This window comes from Haliotis rubra, unplaced genomic scaffold (assembly GCF_003918875.1).
Source record: "Haliotis rubra isolate DU_JTF1 unplaced genomic scaffold, ASM391887v1 Scf201, whole genome shotgun sequence".
Taxonomy (NCBI): domain Eukaryota; kingdom Metazoa; phylum Mollusca; class Gastropoda; order Lepetellida; family Haliotidae; genus Haliotis; species Haliotis rubra.
The window spans coordinates 1,520,598-1,538,879 of record NW_025766015.1 but is presented as its reverse complement, the minus strand read 5'-3'; the positions used below and the strand labels follow the sequence as shown (position 1 = coordinate 1,538,879).

At 41.1% G+C, this 18,282-nt stretch overlaps 1 protein-coding gene across 1 annotated transcript in view; it reads right to left on the bottom strand.

The window, feature by feature from the left end:
• Positions 1 to 857: 857 nt before the first annotated feature.
• Positions 858 to 18,282, bottom strand: part of LOC124275708 (mitochondrial potassium channel ATP-binding subunit-like) — a 39,950-nt gene continuing 22,525 nt past the window's right edge. The window contains 4 exon segments of the mRNA XM_046711346.1: positions 858 to 1,686; positions 7,865 to 7,953; positions 9,523 to 9,581; positions 11,602 to 11,780. Coding sequence (XP_046567302.1) covers positions 1,582 to 1,686; positions 7,865 to 7,953; positions 9,523 to 9,581; positions 11,602 to 11,780 — 432 coding nt within the window. The 3' untranslated portion in view covers positions 858 to 1,581.

Genomic DNA, 18,282 nt, shown 5'->3' with positions numbered 1-18,282 from the left:
GATGCCCGGCTTGTAATATCACTAAAGGGCCAGAGTTTAAAAGTAAGTAAAAGAAACTAGGACTGGCTAAAATTATAGATAATCAGAAATAACATCGATAGAAAATACTATCAATGATTATCAATATGAAAACTGTAATTAAGAAATACACTTCGCTCTACCACCATGTATTTCTTTTCTAAGATGCATTTATACTTTCTACAGATAATTACGATTAATTTAAGGCAGAAAACAAACGACGGTGTCGGTGACCTAAATTAAGAATCCTCGCACAGGCTAACTGGCACGCTGTTCCATTGAAGTGTCTGCCCCTTATGTTAAGACGAACGTTACCAGAAAAAAACAAATGATAACAGTTTGATGACGGTTTACGTTCGGATTAAATATCTTCTCTGAATTATTTTAATTACATCTGTCATTAACGTAAACCATATGGGGCACTATGAACGTTGCATTTCCACTACCAACAAGTTTGGATCAGTACATCCAGAGGAAGTTGAGTAGTCAAGCGACATTCCACAATTGCATTGTGGGAATGTAAACATTACGAACGTTACCGTGTCGCTGAAAACTTGTGAGTCGAAATGACACATTTTAACAGTCATAAAACATAAACGTAATGTTTCCACCAGTGATGTTAGCTACGTGAAGCAACAGCAAACCAAGAAACTGGATGCAACGGTGTAGTTTACTGTAGGAGGCCGTACGAGGCGATGACAACTGACATGCATCGTGATGTCGCTTACATTGTGACGTAATGTAAAATGGTTCGATTACGAGGGGGCACACTAGAATGGCGCAGTGACGGGATAACGTCATTCAATTGTGACGTCATCAAAAAACTACACCTTTATTGTCTGATAATGTATTTTTTTTCGATTGTTCTAACCTATAGGCATCTTAGAATTGGTAATATCGTACATTAAATTCACGCATTATATACAAATGTAGGACTTTATTCATGGTTTGCTTCTAGCTTACGTTCAGGACGCTGATTTATTAATAATCTGTGCAAAAACATGTCACCACACAGCAGTGATGTCAAATATAATAACTTCTTTCTGACATGTTTGCTCGAAGTTTTGACTCTGATATTTATTGATAATCAATCGATTTTTACTTAATGATTACAAATCGCCAAGACTTATTTCAATAGCCAGTCCTACAAGAAACACACAAGAGGCTATAGTATGTTTGCAGTGAAAACGTACCGATGAATTTCACTTTAAACAAAAAAGTAAATCAAATAAAGTGAAATTAAGATTGCAAATCCTCATAAGTTTAGCTTGCCAACTGAACATTTCAATCTCAGAATTTTATTCATCTTAGGATAAAAGTTGCTTAACAAATGATCATACGTTCAATTCGCTATTATTGGATTGTATTACAAGGGGGTAAACGTAGTAGTTGGAACAGTGAAACAAATGTATGTGTGGTACGTGATGAACGTTAACTTTGACCAACCCGACTTGTTCTCGGTGTTTCATTTTATGTGCATACCCTCGATTAACTTTTTTGTTTAAAGTCAAATTCATCGGTACGTTTTCACTGCAAACAGACTATGAGCTGTTGTGTGATTGATTATCCGGTCTGTTGTCGATGTTCTAACTCTTCTTCCATCTCCTGCTGCCTAATCAGCTCCCAGTAGAGTCCTTTCTTCTCTTTCAGCTTGCTGTGTGAGCCCATCTGAGGACAAAGAGACACACTTGGAGACAAGGGAAAATCAGAAGTCCAAGCAAGGCCAGTTCAAACTTTTCTAACACTTTTTTGTGTCAGAGAAGATGAGAGTAATGTCCAACAGTTAACAGATCCAGAAAGTAACAGGAAGTAGGTCCTAGACAATGGAGTGGTCTCCCTTTAACCTAATTCTGTACAATGACTGTAGGATATTTTAAACTTAATTACAACTAAATTTGACAAAGAAGACAAATCCAGCTAGGAATATTCCACAGCATCTGCAAAACCATTTTTGTGAAACATAAGATTTCATGATGCTGATTTACTGTGCTCTTTCAGACAAGTGTATTTCGCACACTGACCCGCCAGGCAATTGAATGTTTGATCGAAAAGACAGTTGATTTGACCGAAAGGTATGGCAACCTGAAGGTGGCATTCTAAATTTCTAAATTTGTATTTTAATTTCGGAAAGTGGTAGGGGTGCGTGGACTACAGGGTGGTTTGATTGGTAATTGTTTTGTTTGTTGTTATGTTTTGTTTATGTATGTGTTTTTTTGTCAGGTTACATGGTTTGGGTTGGGTTTTTTTAGGTTGGCACTAGTTGGTTATGTGGGATTATATGCAACCTAGAAGGCCAGTGTTCATTAGAAATATACCTAAGGCTTTGAAGGTTTGGGCTTAGTAGTGTTAGGTGTGTGTTAGGTGTGTGTTAGTGTCCAGTGATCTCAGGAGCACCATTCTGCATTGTACAGTGTGGCAGGACATGTTCGAGCATTTCTGTATCATTGCAGTGTGTGGATGGGAATTTAATTTGGGTGACCTGTAATCTGGTTATCTCGCAAACAGGTCACCCAAATTAAACCAAAGATCTAATGGATCTTATAAGCGGCCTACAGACCACGCATGGGTCTGTCACATCACCATTCAATTGGCAACTCAAACACAAGACTGGCTAATTAAAGGCACAATAACACACATTTTTGATAATAATTTGGCCTATATTTTATACATTGGGGGCATATGGACTCACTTTAGTTTCCTACTGATGCAATAAAAGATGTATTATCCCGTACGACTCGCCTGAAATCGATAATTGAAACTTCGAGGTGAACAGATTCCAAACAGATAACACTTGCCATATATGGAATGTAATCGATTGCTTCGTACATCGAAAAATGTTGCATGCAGTGTTGTCGGTGTTTACTAACTGGTTTCAATCACAAGTTGTGCGTAGGACATTCATAAAGATCACTCTAAGGGAATAACTCTATAGGGGCTCACTTGAAATAATGTTCGGCCGGTAGAGGACGCGAGAGTCGATTTAATGTAACGTTGTATTAATTCATTCGAACTTTTTAGTTTAATATTGTAATCTAAATACGTAGTATTTTAGGGAGAATTATATGGTAGCTTCCCTGAGAGCTGATAGTTAGTATTATTTTGAGTGAAATGCATTATGTATTTTTAGAGAAATGTGGTGTGACATTGTGCCTTTAAGTGTCAATAGGCAATCCTGGCAAGTTGGATCGGGTCAATCCAAAAAGCACTTTCCTTGTCTGCTGTAACCTTTTTTTGTGACCTATTCCAATTTAGCAAATTATACAAACTAACTCAAATTACGTTTTAACTAGCTACTAAATAACAAAATCTGGAACTACATTACAGCTGTAACACCAGTTCAATACAACAATAGGATTCTATAAATAATATACTTCCCATCAAAAGTTTAGACTCACTAGTGTAAATATAGCCACTTACTTCCGGCAACTGTTCTAAACTACATTTTGCAAAATATTCAACACTGTTTGAAGGTATGGTTTACACATGAACTGATGTATTGTAAAACAAATTGTTTTGATTATTGAGGTGAGGTGAAATTGGGTTTTACGTCGTGCTTGAGAATATTTCGCTCATATGACGACATGCATGCGAGTGTATGTGTATGTGCGGTTGCTTGTACTAGCCCAGACTGAAGCTGGTTTTATAGTGCTAGCCCACTGAGATACCATGGCGCAGTGAAGCATGAATACCCCACTCAGACACACTATACTGACTCCAAGCCGACCAGGTCTTGTTGTACCCATTAATGCCGAGCGCCAGGCAGGGACCAACAAGTACCATATTTTAACGTCTTTTGGTATGACGCAGTCGGGGATCGAACCCGCGACCTTCCGCTCTCCGGGCGGACGCTCTAACCACTACACCACAGAGGCGGTGGTTTTGATTATTGTCATGAATTCAATAAATGATATAAATCAGTGAAAATTGGCGAATTCTTTCCACCAAAACTCAGCTGTTCACATGCATGTTTGGGTGGTTTGTTGCTTAACGCTGCACTCAGCAAAATATTTCAGCTATATGACGTCAGACTGTAAATAATCGAGTCTGGACAGACACTTCAGTGATCAACAGCATGAGCATCGGTCTACACAACCGGGATACCATGACATGTGTCAACCAAGTCAGCAAGAAAGATCCCCTCTTAAGACAAGCAAGGATTGTTGTAGGGTTCAGTCTGAGGACAGGAACAGAAAGAAGCAGTCAGTTTACTTCATGGTATTTCATGAATGGAAAACATAAGATACAAAAGCAAGCTACTGATATTAACAGTTGTTCTGTGACGGACATTGGTAATTTGATTGCCAAGATGGCCATATTAAAAATCAGATTATTATTGACAACATGTTTCAAGGACACCATTGCTGGGTCCAAACAAAATTTCAGCTTCACTGACCAAGAGATTTTAGAAGAGAAGAAATTCATGAAATCAACATAAACGAGGAAGTTTATAGGCATCCCCTTTTACATTACATGCCTATGTAATACAAGCAACTTCTCTCAACATATACCAGGAAGGTGATGGTCTGCTGACACTTGACAAAATGTTGCTAATAATAATCAACAGGAAACACACACAATGCCCTTGCAACTTAAGTCAAGTGTTGTCACTCTATTGTTCGGATCTGGGTTAGAATTGATCTTCAGTAACCCTTGCTTGTCGTAAGAGGTGACTAATGGGATCGGATGGTCAGATTTGCTGACTTGGTTGACACGTGCCATCATATCCCAATTGCGTAGATCGATGCTCATGCTGCTGATCACTGGATTGTCTGGTCCAGACTCGATTATTTACACTCACTCACTCATTTAAAGGGTACACCTCTGCAGTCAGTTTCCGAGGCATTCTCCAGGAATTCCCAGGCATTTCTTAAGGAATGCCCTGGGCTCTCCTGAGGAAAAGTTGCATTTGGTTTAAATTATTTTACTTGTACAAGTGTTGCAAATTGATATAACTTTGTCCTGCTATTACTGAATATGATAATAAAATATCACAATATTGAAAACTTCATTCTGAGTTGATTCCTGGTTTTGAACCAGCCTGGTTTTGAACCGCTTACTAGCTTGGCGGTTTTATCCACTAGCCTACAAAGGATCGCCGTGAAGATCATGATTGTTTGTCAGTATGAGCCATGTGTTCCTCACAAGACAGGTAGTTCGGGCAGCACACGCCTAGGACACTGATAGCGTATGCAGAGAACTTGCTTTGCACATGCAGGGCAATTTATCAGCCGCCAGTCACATCCTAGTTGATTTCAACAGTACTAGGATGTACAGTATAAGTGCAACAGAAAGTAAGCTTATCTGACCTCCCTAATTTCCCTCTGCCGCGGGCCTATTTTTTCAGACAAACCCCAATTTCCCTCTGCCGCGGGGCTACTTTTTCAAACAATCCCCTATTTCCCTTCTGCCGCGGGCCTACTTTTTCAGACAATCCCATATTTCCCTCTGCCGCGGGCCTACTTTTACAACAATCCCCACTTTCCCACTGCTGCGGGCCTACTTTTTCAAACAATCCCCAATTTCCCTCTGCCGCGGGCCTACTTTATCAAACAATCCCATATTTCCCTCTGCCGCGGGCCTACTTTATCAAACAATCCCATATTTCCCTCTGCTGCAGGCCTACTTTTTCAAACAATTTCCAATTTCCCTCAGCCGCGGGCCTACTTTTTCAAACAATCCCCAATTTCCCTCTGCCGTGGGGCTACTTTTCAAACAATCCCCTATTTCCCTCTGCAGCGGGCCTACTTTATCAAACAATCCCCAATTTCCTTCTGCCACAGGCCTACTTTTTCAAACAATCCCCAATTTCCCTCTGCCGCGGGGCTACTTTTTCAAACAATCCCCAATTTCCCTCTGCCGCAGACCTACTTTTTCAAACAATCCCCAATTTCCCTCTGCCGTGGGTCTACCTTTTCAAACAGTCCCCAATTTCCGTCTGCCCCGGGCCTACTTTTTCAAACAATCCCCAATTTCCGTCTGCCGCGGGCCTACTTTATCAAACAATCCCCAATTTCACTCTGCCGCAGACCTACTTTTTCAAACAATTTCCAATTTCCCTCTGCCGCCAGACTACTTTTTCAAACAATCCCCTATTTCCCTCTGCCGCGGGCCTACTTTTTCAAACAACCCCATAATTCCCTCTGCCATGGGTCTACCTTTTCAAACAGTCCCCAATTTCCCTCTGCCGCGGGCCTACTTTTTAAAACAATCCCTAATTTCCCTCTGCCGCGAGCCTACATTTTCAAACAATCCCCAATTTCCCTCTGCCCCAGGCCTACTTTTTAAAACAATTTCCAATTTCCCCCGGCTGCGAGCCTACTTTTTCAAACAAACCCCAATTTCCCTCAGCCACAGGCCTACTTTTTCAAACAATACCCAATTTCCCTCAGCCGAGGGCCTACTTTTTCATACAATCCCCAATTTCCCTCTGCCGCAGACCTACTTTTTCAAACAATCCCCAATTTCCCTCTGCCGTGGGTCTACCTTTTCAAACAGTCCCCAATTTCCGTCTGCCCCGGGCCTACTTTTTCAAACAATCCCCAATTTCCGTCTGCCGCGGGCCTACTTTATCAAACAATCCCCAATTTCACTCTGCCGCAGACCTACTTTTTCAAACAATTTCCAATTTCCCTCTGCCGCAGACTACTTTTTCAAACAATCCCCTATTTCCCTCTGCCGCGGGCCTACTTTTTCAAACAACCCCATAATTCCCTCTGCCATGGGTCTACCTTTTCAAACAGTCCCCAATTTCCCTCTGCCGCGGGCCTACTTTTTAAAACAATCCCTAATTTCCCTCTGCCGCGAGCCTACATTTTCAAACAATCCCCAATTTCCCTCTGCCCCAGGCCTACTTTTTAAAACAATTTCCAATTTCCCCCGGCTGCGAGCCTACTTTTTCAAACAAACCCCAATTTCCCTCAGCCACAGGCCTACTTTTTCAAACAATACCCAATTTCCCTCAGCCGAGGGCCTACTTTTTCATACAATCCCCAATTTCCCTCTGCCGCAGACCTACTTTTTCAAACAATTCCCAAGTGTCCTCTGCCGCAGGCCTACTTTTTCGAACAATCCCCAATTTCCCTCAGCCACAGGCCTACTTTTTCAAACAATCCCCAATTTCCCTCTGCCGCGGGCCTACTTTTTGAAACAATTTCCAATTTCCCTCTGACGCGAGACTACTTTTTGAAACAATCCCCAATTTCCCTCTGCCGCGGGCCTACTTTTTCAAACAATTTCCAATTTCCCTCTGACGCGAGACTACTTTTTGAAACAATCCCCAATTTCCCTCTGACGCGGGCCTACTTTTTCAAACAATCTCCAATTTCCCTCTGCTGTGGGCCTAAGATCAGAGTTTTGATCTTTCACAACTTGCACTTTACTGACAGCCCAATTTAAACTGACCAGTCCAGTTAAAACTGCTCTTCAGCAATCCTCGCTTGTCAGAAGAGACAACTAAAAATCGGTGGTCAGTTTTTCTGACTGGTTGACACACGTCATTGCATCCTCATTGCGTACATTGATGCTCATGATGTCAATCACTGGATTGTCTGGTCCAGACTTTATTATTTACATGATATTGTCATATAGCTGGAATATTGGTGTATGCAGCATTTAATGACCAACAAACAATCAAACATATACTTGTTGGATTCTTATGGTCACTTGTTGGCCATGACTGTACAAGCTGACCAAGGGGTCCAAACTCTATATAGCACCATATCAGGCAGAAAATATAGCTACTCTGATGATACAAATATACTGATCTCAAATTGGACAACAGACAAACCATAATAACATAAGCACACGTTTTCTTCAGGATGGGCTGAAATTTAACTGAGAAACCAACCTCAACTATCTTTCCATGTGAAACAACTGCTATGACATCAGCATCTCTTATTGTGCTGAGCCTATGAGCAATCACCAACACTGTTCGGCCTGAAACAGGAAATACGTGCTAAAAACAGGAAGTATGTGGAGAAAACAGGAAGAACTTTCTGGTTTGATGAAAGTGGTGTGTGCTAGCAGGGATACTCTACAACAGGGATAGGTCACTCGCTGGCTTTCTTTACCATTTGTACTAATGAGCGTGTGCCTCGTCATGCTCCAACGCACACAGTGACTTGGTTCGTTCAACATGAAAGATCAACAAGAAAGAAAGAAGTTTTAGAACTATAACACTCAAGCATCACAAGCATCAATGGCGTATCGGAACAGATCGGCGATATGTCATATTATTCACACACATCAAATACACCCTAACAAAAAAATTTAAAATTATAAAACTATCACTATCACTTGCAAAAACCTTTCACCTGATGGTACATTCCCCTCATAAAAATTAAAGGTGTATGTGAAAGATGTTTTAGAACAATAACTAGAAACACTCAAACAACGCCCTGTAGTATTTCAATGGCAGATCGTCGATATGTCATATTTTTCACACACCTCAAATACACCCTAACAAAAAAAATTTAGTTATAAAACTATCACTATTACTTGCAAACACCTTTCAACTAAAGGTATATTTCCCTTCTAAAAATTAAACGAATATGTGAAAGAAGTTTTTAGGGATAGAATTTAGTCTTTCTTCACTGTGTACTGAGAATTGAAGCCAGTGAGCTACAACATGCCGACTTGAAACTTTACTACAAATCTACTGTACTAATACTGACACTAAAAACAATTATTTGACTTAAAATGAAGTGACAGAATAGGTAACTTATCTTCTACATGTAGGTTTTCAGTGTCACAGCACTCAGCGTATGTAATCAGCTGTTGAAAATAAACCAGGCTCAATCTTAAAAACTACACAGCCGCCATATTGGCTACACTGGTCACGTGACGAGCCGAGGCATAGCTAGGGGCTTTCCGAGGAGTGACCACTCCCACTTATATAGTCTCCCTGGTGCTAGGTATCTGTTCAATCACTATCCAAATGAAGAGCTGGCTGATAATATCAGCAATCAGAAAAAGTGAGTGAGTGAGTTTGGTTTTACGCCACTTGTAACAATATCCTAGAAAGGGGCTTCACACAATATACCCGTGTTTGGAGTCGAACCCAGGTCTTCGGTGTGATGAGCAAACGCTTTAACCACTAGGCTACCCCATTGCCCCCAATCAGAAAGATCATCAATGGGATGAATTCTTGATACGAAATAATAATCAATAATACCTTGCATAAAAATTTGTGATGAAATGAAATTATAATTTCCACACAAAATCAGTTGCTTCTCCATTTATTAGCAAGTTAAACAATGTTACTTCTGTGATATTTATCAATGATTGATCAAAATTTGATTAATGAAGCCACTAATAGCTGCAAAATTGCTGATGTGGCTAAAACACTTGATTACTAGTTATTGATCCCTATGATTTATATCAATAGCCAACCCTATCTAAAAGACATTATTCACATTACATTTAGAAATGAGATTAATTTCAACATTGAAGACACTGGTATCTTCAACCAATTCTGTCACACTTAAATCATACATGTGAATGTACCTTTAATGACTTTATCCAAAGCTTCCTGCACAACTCTCTCAGATTCAGCATCAAGAGCACTAAAAAGACAAACAGAAGGAATTAAGGAATGCCTTGATGAACATAGTACATGCTGACTTGATAAAGTAGGTATTTATCTAAAATCCTCTCAGGGACCAATAATTGGCCCTAAGTCAAACAGCAAATGAACGTCGTTTGTTGTTAGCAGTAAATGCTTCAAAACCGATACCATTGTTTATTTTTATTTTACTAAAAATTCCATCCATTTTAGCTATAATAACGGTAATGCTATTTTGCAGGGCATTATCATTTGCAGAAGCCCTCGGTCTTCTACCAGTAACTACCAGTACACTCCTTCGTCAGGAAGTGACCCGTGAATGTTCGGGTTAGAATATTGATCTTCAGTAACCCATGCTTGGGTGGTCAGGCTCACTGACTTGGTTGACACATGTCATCGGTTCCCAATTGCGCAGATCGATGTTCATGCTATTGGTCACTGGATTGTCTGGTCCAGACTTGATTATTTACAGACTGCCGCCATATAGCTGGAATATTGCTGAGTGCGGCGTAAAACTAAACTCACTCACTCACTCATCAGGAAGTTAATGAAGACCTCGGGTTTCTACAAATGATAATACCCTGAAAAATAGCGTTATCCTTATAATACGAAAACATTCTTCAAGGGCATGAGTTGGCCATTGGCTTGTCCCAGAATGATAAAAGTTGGTCATGAATGATATAAAACAAGAGGACAAACTCTATACATATGTATTACCTGCCAGGGAAACTCAATTTTTTTTATTTTAGATAATCAAAAAGTACAAAAAGGCACTAGCTAACCACCAGAGCTGTCAATGGGCAACATTTTGGGGAGAATATTGTATGATGGCAGTTTCCTTGATCTGCCCTGGAAACAAGCACATCTGAAATTTTAAGTGTAAGTTACAGCAGTTGTCATGGAACTTGAGAAAAAGACATATTTACCAAAATCCCAAACTACAAAAGGTACCAGTTCTCCAGTCGGCCTATCTATATACCTATATTATATTGTACTCTTTTTAAGATTTGCTCCAGAAACAACATCTTGCATCAATGGAAAGATTGCTGAATCTATTCTAATACCGCTCCACAACATACATTACAGGGGATAAACAATATTTTGAGTTATCTCCCCTTCGACCATATCCACTGATGTACATAGTTAAGATATTGGCTAGCAATATTGGTTCAACTAATAGTTAGCTATAAGCCAGTTATCACATAATATGGTTAGATAAAGAAAAGAAACATCAGTAATCTCCCTTTTGACGATAGCCCACATGAATCCAAGTTCCAAATTCATACAGTTCATATTCATATCCATCTACAAACCCAGACAAATAACCTGACATTTATTTGAATGAGTGGTTTCTTATAGACTAGGCTTAGTCTCTGATTATACATAATTTTGACAGAAACAAATAATTCTTTTCAAGTTGAAGAGGAGCCTCAGTAAGATGGCTGATTCAGACCTGGACCTGAAGAAATCTAGACTTGCTTCATTTAGGGGTTGAGCACTGCAGAAATGGCTGGGCAGAAGCGAACATAATGTGGTTCTGGGACTGTGACACAGACTAGGTTTCATACAGCCAATGCAAATATTTCCTGTAATACTATCATAGAGGACACTAGAGACGGCTTCACACATTGTACCCATGCTGTGACACAGACTAGTTTCATACAGCCAATGCAAATATTTCCTGTAAATACCATGATAGAAGACACTAGAGACGGCTTCACAAATTGTACCCATGCTGTGACACAGACTAGTTTCATACAGCCAATACAAATATTTCCTGTAATAATATGATAGAGGACACTAGAGACAGCTTCACAAACTGTACCCATGCTGTGACACAGACTAGTTTCATAAAGACGAATATTTTCTGTAATGTGTGTGTGTGCGTGCATGTGTGTGTGTGTGTGTGTGTGCATGTGCACACACTTCATTTTCACCCGTTTTCACGAGAGTTTCAATGGTCATTTGATAAACTTAAAGACACCCCCCTGCACACCCTCTCTGGATCTGCCTATGCATACCTCGTTGCCTCATCCAGTATGAGCACAGAAGGGTTCTTGATGAGAGCTCGGGCTATAGCTATTCTCTGTTTCTGTCCTCCAGAAACTGTCACGCCCCTCTCTCCAAGTACGGTTCTGTAACCCTCAGGAAACTTGGAGATAAAGTTGTGGGCGTTGGCCTGTTTAGCAGCCTCAATCACCTGAAGTAGCAACATACATGAAACATGAGCCAGTGTTCTGATCCAAAAAACATTCGTGCAGTTAATGATGATTGTAATGATTAAGTTTGTAATACGGTTACGAATAACAGAGCTCAACGAATGCTTTACAGAACTGTTCCCTGATCTCATAGCAGAGGTAAGAGTTGACAGTGGTGGTGTGTGGTCCTGTGCATAGAGCTCAGGTCACAAATCAGTTGAAGTAAAGCAACACTGAGCACGTTCCTTGGATGGCTGACTGTGTTGGGCTGCTTGACTCCTGATATACTGAGTCAAAAAAGAAACTTCACAAAACATAATTTGAAAAATAATGAATAATTTTTCTCTGATGATACATCTATGTATCCGAAATGGGATCCCTATCTTTCGACTCTAGAAAAACGTTAGCAAAACCCACTCAAACCCATCCATTAAATTAGTGCAAATGGCGTTAGTGCCAAATCAGGTTTTGCCGTGCAGTCGATCACGTGATCTTCGTGATCAAGTTTTCTTCATATGCACGTGTTTGCATTGGCCTCAAGACTTGAAAAAACACTTTTAAACCACAGTTCTAACTGTACTTGAAATGCCACGATTGTCAAATGTGCAACGTGAACATGCCGTTGGCATGTTGCAAGTGGGAAGATCAGTTATTGACGTCGCAAGAGCAATGGGATGCAGCCGTCGTGCTGTGTATGACTAGCAAGGTCGTCTATAACAAACTGGCACCACCTCTGATGCGCCCAAGGTCGGTCGATCCACGTGTGACGTCACAAGCAGAACACTGTCAAATCGTCCCCACGTCACCTCACGTGACAGATTTCTGCCGGCTACACGAACCAGGGCTGAGATGTTTAGAGGTCGACTGTCCTCACAGACCATTCGAAATAAACTGCGGGCTGCCAATCTCCATTCTCGACATCCATATCGTGGGCCAATATTGACGTCGTTTCAACGTCAACGTTTGCTGTGGGCCCAACGTCACCTCCGATGGACCCAGAGAGACTGGAATCGAGTCGTCTTTAGCAATGAATCCAGGTTTACTCTCAGATTCGTGGATGGCAGGCATAGAGTCTGGAGACAACGTCGTGAACGGTATGCCAAATGTTGTGTACAGGAAGTCGACAGATTCGGGGGCGGAAGTTGCATGGTGTGGGGTGCTTTCTGTGGGAACAACCGTTCCCGACTTCTGGGCATCCGTGGAAACCTCACAGCTGCTGCTTACCGCGACCAGGTGCTCACCCCTGAACTCGTTCCTTTCATGGCGGCTCATGGCCCAGGTCTACAGTTCCAGCATGATAATGCTTGGCTGCATACCGCAATGTTGACACGAAATTTCCTTCAAAACGCTGGAATCAACGTCATGGACTGGCCATCGAGGTCCCCTGACCTTAATCCAATGGAGCACGTTTGAGATGCACTTGGGAGAAAGCTTCGTGCTCTTAGGAACCAACCTCAGAATTTGCAGGAACTTCGCGCTGCCTTGCAAGAGCAATGGCGCAGAATCCCCAGTGTTCACAAGCATCAGGCAGTCGATGAGGAGACGGTGTTTGGCAGTGGTGAATGTGTGGGGCGACCATACACGATATTGAACTGAGAAATTTTGCATTTTTATTCTTGTGACTTTACATTCTGTATACCCATGTTTTGGAGCGGTGTGTAGCCTAATGGAACTGACTATGGCACTGTCAGTGTATCGAGTATATCACACAGATCTCAGCAATGAAATAATATCAATTTAACCATCTTACCATCACTTGTTCTTTTATAGTGCCCTGAAGAAAGAATGTGAAGTTTCTTTTTTGACTCAGTATAGTTTCTAGGACTTCAGTCCTGCCCCTTGACGAAGCACATGTAATACATGTGGTCTCACCTTAGGCAAGTGAGTTTGTTCAAAATTGCCTCTGTTCTCCCAGCAGAAAATGGGTACCCGGTGGGATAAGTCATGTGACTATTAACCTTCTAGCGCCTCACAGGCAGCTTGGGTTATCCAGGGTAATAATAAAAAAAGTTGTATGCTTCTCTTGTGGGTAATATGGTCTGATGTACACCTTTTCATAGCAGTGTCACCCGAGCCAGTTGGCAAGGATAACACTGTAAGAAAAAGGCCTACATCAGACCGTATTACCCAAGAGAGAAGTTTACATTATATTTATCTTACCTCCATGGTAAATGACAAGATATCATTTTATTTTGAAGATCAATAAGCTCGCTACTGACTATATGATATGTAAACAAACTGGCATCTGCCTCCCAACTGGATTTTTACAATCAGTGAAACATACTCTAACAAGCTTAAAACTGCTATAAAAATGGCTAATTATGTTTAAATGTTGAGTGTGCAAATCATTCAATGTATATAATAGTTTCAATAAAGCATTGAAAGTCGGTAAAATAATGTATTTTTTCAAGTAAATTTGATATTTTTATAGTTATCTTATCTGCATGTAAAATACATGTGCCTTGATTTCAATGGTCAGTGATGCTTTAACAAGTTTACGGGTCCACCCTCCCAGGAAGGTGTTAACTGGAAAAACTATTACCCACTGCCATGGTAACTGCCAAACTCTCTGCCCAGAAGCTGTATCACTAACAAATGTATGATGTCATAAAAAGACGCGCATGCAGTGCATGGAGTTAAAAAAAACGTTCAATAGATGTTTTTGAGTTCACTATGTACCGGTACACATTATTTTTTCTTATCCCGACTCATGATCTTTTGCTTATCTCCCTTTCCCCTGCGAATGGTTGTGGAACACTTGAATCCCTTGAAGTTCCCTAAGCGGACATAGAAATACACTCACCCACGAGTTACCTCATTTTTCCCATCGTAAACAGTCATGTGACCAGCCTTACTTGGCACTCTCTCCTGATTTTTCTGCCCAAATACTTGGATCCGCTGTGCAATCCGAAGTGTTTCCAGCAGGGGGGTCGGGAGGGCTTGACCTCATAAGTCAGGATAAGTATAAAAAATCAATTTTACTTGAAAAATTGCATTTTTTTTTTTATCCCGACTCATGATCTTTTGTTTATAGAATCCTGCGGATTAGTGGTGGGTCAGGACACTTCCTGGATTCATCAGCTGTCCTTTAGATATGTCCTGTATCCTCCCCACCCCACTCACCACCCTTCCAACTGCGTGAGCGGGGGACCACATCAATTATAACTCTGTCTTTACTTCCATCTCAGACAGTTGAATCATCTTGAGTCATGTGGCTTCAGATATACTAGTATCTTCCTATTACTAGATATCGTATAACAACCCACAGATTATGATAAGATCTTTATAATAAATGAGTTGCGACCCCTTCACATACAGGTAAGATCTTTACCCGTACAGGATCTTTAATCACTCATGCTAGCCTGTCCTAGACTGTGCGCATGGACTTTCAAACTAATACTTTTCCTTAGTAAAAGTTATCAACAAGTCGACGTGATAAAGGGTGAGATTTTCCAACTCAGAGCCTTTGTGGAGCCGTTAGAAGCTGTGCTACAACGAGCGGCCCAAATTGGTGAATGCCTGAGACGTCTTCAGTGGCTATGTCTCGGAGGTAGTGGTTGGCAAACACTGTGTCCGACTTCCGAAAGCATCCCTCCATAATTGCTGATATATAACAAGTCCCTGGACCAGACCGTGTGCTGCATCACGATGGATGAGATGGCGTATTCTGCCAATGGCTCGTAGATGAAAGAAGCATATTCTGCAGAGTTGATTTACATGAGTGTCCATCGCCAGGTGTGAGTCAAGTGTAACTCCAAGGTCTTTAACAGAACAGTACTGGTGGTAATTTGTTTTTGCATTTGCCTGGATCAACCAACCAACACCTCAGTTTTGTCATCATTTAACAGCAGCCTTAGTTGAAACCTTCACTGTGCGAGTCCCAAACAGTAGGACGTTCCATTGAAAGTGTTAACCTCTGATTGCAGTGATGATATATCATTCTTCCCCTTATATACGCAGGCGATCTGTGTTGATCAGCATACATCGAAGCGTTGTCTATTTATAGCAAGGCTGGCTCCAGTGTAGCATCGCCGGGGACAGGTACTGATACCAACTTTACTCAGCGACAACTTCCAACATAAAAATCGTTAATGCTGCTGTCAAGGCTAGACATTTATTAGATTCCCATGATGATAACAGGCCATAGTTGTATACTGTTTCCAAGGCTGCCGATGAAGTATTCCCCCGTACCACAGGTTTGTTACAAGTCAGTAAACTTGCTGGTGCCTGCTCTGTCAGTGGGAGGCGTTGTCTGACGTGGACCAATCAGCTTCCAAGCATGACGTCACCGGTGTTGTAGCAAGTTGGCCTCCATAAAATCTGGTGCAATAAGTTTGTTGAGTAAAAGCGCACGTAATTCTACGCCGCTCATATAAACCTCTTGAATAAGGGTTGCTCCAAGTGTAAAATCTTGTTCAGTGATATAAATCACATATTCCCATTGTGGATAATATAAACCAGCATGACGAAGGAGGCTGTCAGGACGTATGTCTGTATGGATCTTGAAGAAATACCAATGTTGAATCTAGCTGATAGGATATAAATCCTAATCCCCACGCTGAGTGACGAGTGTTAATAATATCATCTGTACGTCCGTTCAAGGATTCTTGAAGGCGTTGTTAAGCTTAAGCGCTTTACAAAGTTTGCCTTGAGGTTCTCCAGTACTTGAGATATAGGCTTCATAGGTGATATCATATTGGAGTTGAAGTCATCAGTACGTCTCTGTTGGGTTGGAGTGAGTGAGTGAACGACAAAATCCGCAGGCCATCTGCTACCCGGTATAAGACCTCAGCATCTGTGTAGATGAAGGGATTCCTTTCATCAAGTAGGTTGTCGTCCGAAACTGAACCTATACAGGTGTAAGTTTTGTGCAGGTTGTAGAGTTGTGCAGGCTGTAAGCTGTAGAGATCGCACATGTTGTAGATCTTTTTTGTTGAGTTATAAACTCTGACAAAACCATCCGTTTTCATCACTGCTTCGTTTTATCTAGCCTTATGTTAATAGAATCGACGTCAACCTCCTGCCTGTTGATGTAAGGGTTTATTAAACCTAGGGTTCGCAAATCCTGTAGATGTCTGCGTTGCTGTTATCTGCCTGTAGATCTGTTCTCAAAGCTGTGCATAGGTTAGAAGGTATCTTGGATACAGGTTCAATCGGAGGAATAGTCACCGAGTCAAAGTCGTAATTACGCATCTTATAAGTGTAGACTTATCTATATCCTTAGAAGGAGACTCCAAGTTCAAACCATTGGCTATCCAAACTGTAACCTCTGAGTCCGGGAAGACGAAGTCTGGTTGTTCATCAGTTATCCTCTGATCGGTAGAGCTATGCCTCTGCGAATCATCGCTTAGGGAACTTCAAGGGATTCAAGTGTTCCACTACCATTCGCAAGGGAAAGGGAGATAAGCAAAAGATCATGAGTCAGGATAAGAAAAATTAATGTGTACCGGTACATAGTGAACTCAAAAACATCTATCGAACGTTTTTTTTAACTTCATGGACTGCATGCGTCTTTTTATGACATCATACGTTTGTTAGTGATACAGCTTCTGGGCAGAGAGTTTGGCAGTTACGACGGCAGTGGGTAATACTTTTTCCAGTTAACACCTTCCTGGGAGGGTGGACCCGGAAACTTGTTAAAGCATCACTGACCATTGAAATCAAGGCACATGTATTTTACATGCAGGTAAGATAATCAGATGTGTTAGCGCTTTGAGCATGTTCCTTGTATGTTAAAAAGGCATATTATAAATCCACATTTATGTTTTACAGATTAAAGATAGTATGCAGCAGAGAGGGTTCGGGTGATCCTGGCTGGTAAGGCTCATCATCAGCTCAGGGCCTTCTGCATTACCCAGAGTGTCAAAAGAGCTGTGCTCCCGGTGGAGAATCCGGGCACTCTCCTGATCTGCGCCAAGAGATCAGGACGTACCAAACCAAGGGCACCGAGAACAATGAGGAGCTTGATGACAGTGTACTTGGGATGCAAGCGAGACATTTCAAAGTATGCTTTTCCTGAATCTTGCCAACCACATTGGTGTCAAAAGGGACAGAAAATTCAATGATGATAATTATTATTATTGATGTCATAAAACAAAACAACTTATTTTATAACATGCTTTTACATAACAGGAAGTGTTGTCCAACAATAAAGTCTGACGCAGGCAAACCAGTTACGGACATAAACCAGACACACAGTCAGCCTTTAATATGATCATCTATTAGCTTTAACAACAAGCTTGGGGTATTGCAAACCTATTTACTTTGAAATTCTCAATTGGGTCCTAATTTTTATATGACTTACTTTCCAACAAAAGATCTTTATTAGAAAGGCTAACAACACATAATTTGGGGGAAACACATCAAAACATCATGTCCCATTCCTAACCAAAGACACTTAGATGTAGATGTGACAAGACAGTGAAACCACTTGTTGCAACATCTGTTTCAATCCACACAACATCAAGCACTAGAAGCTGTCAGTACTAGTGACCTCAAGCACTA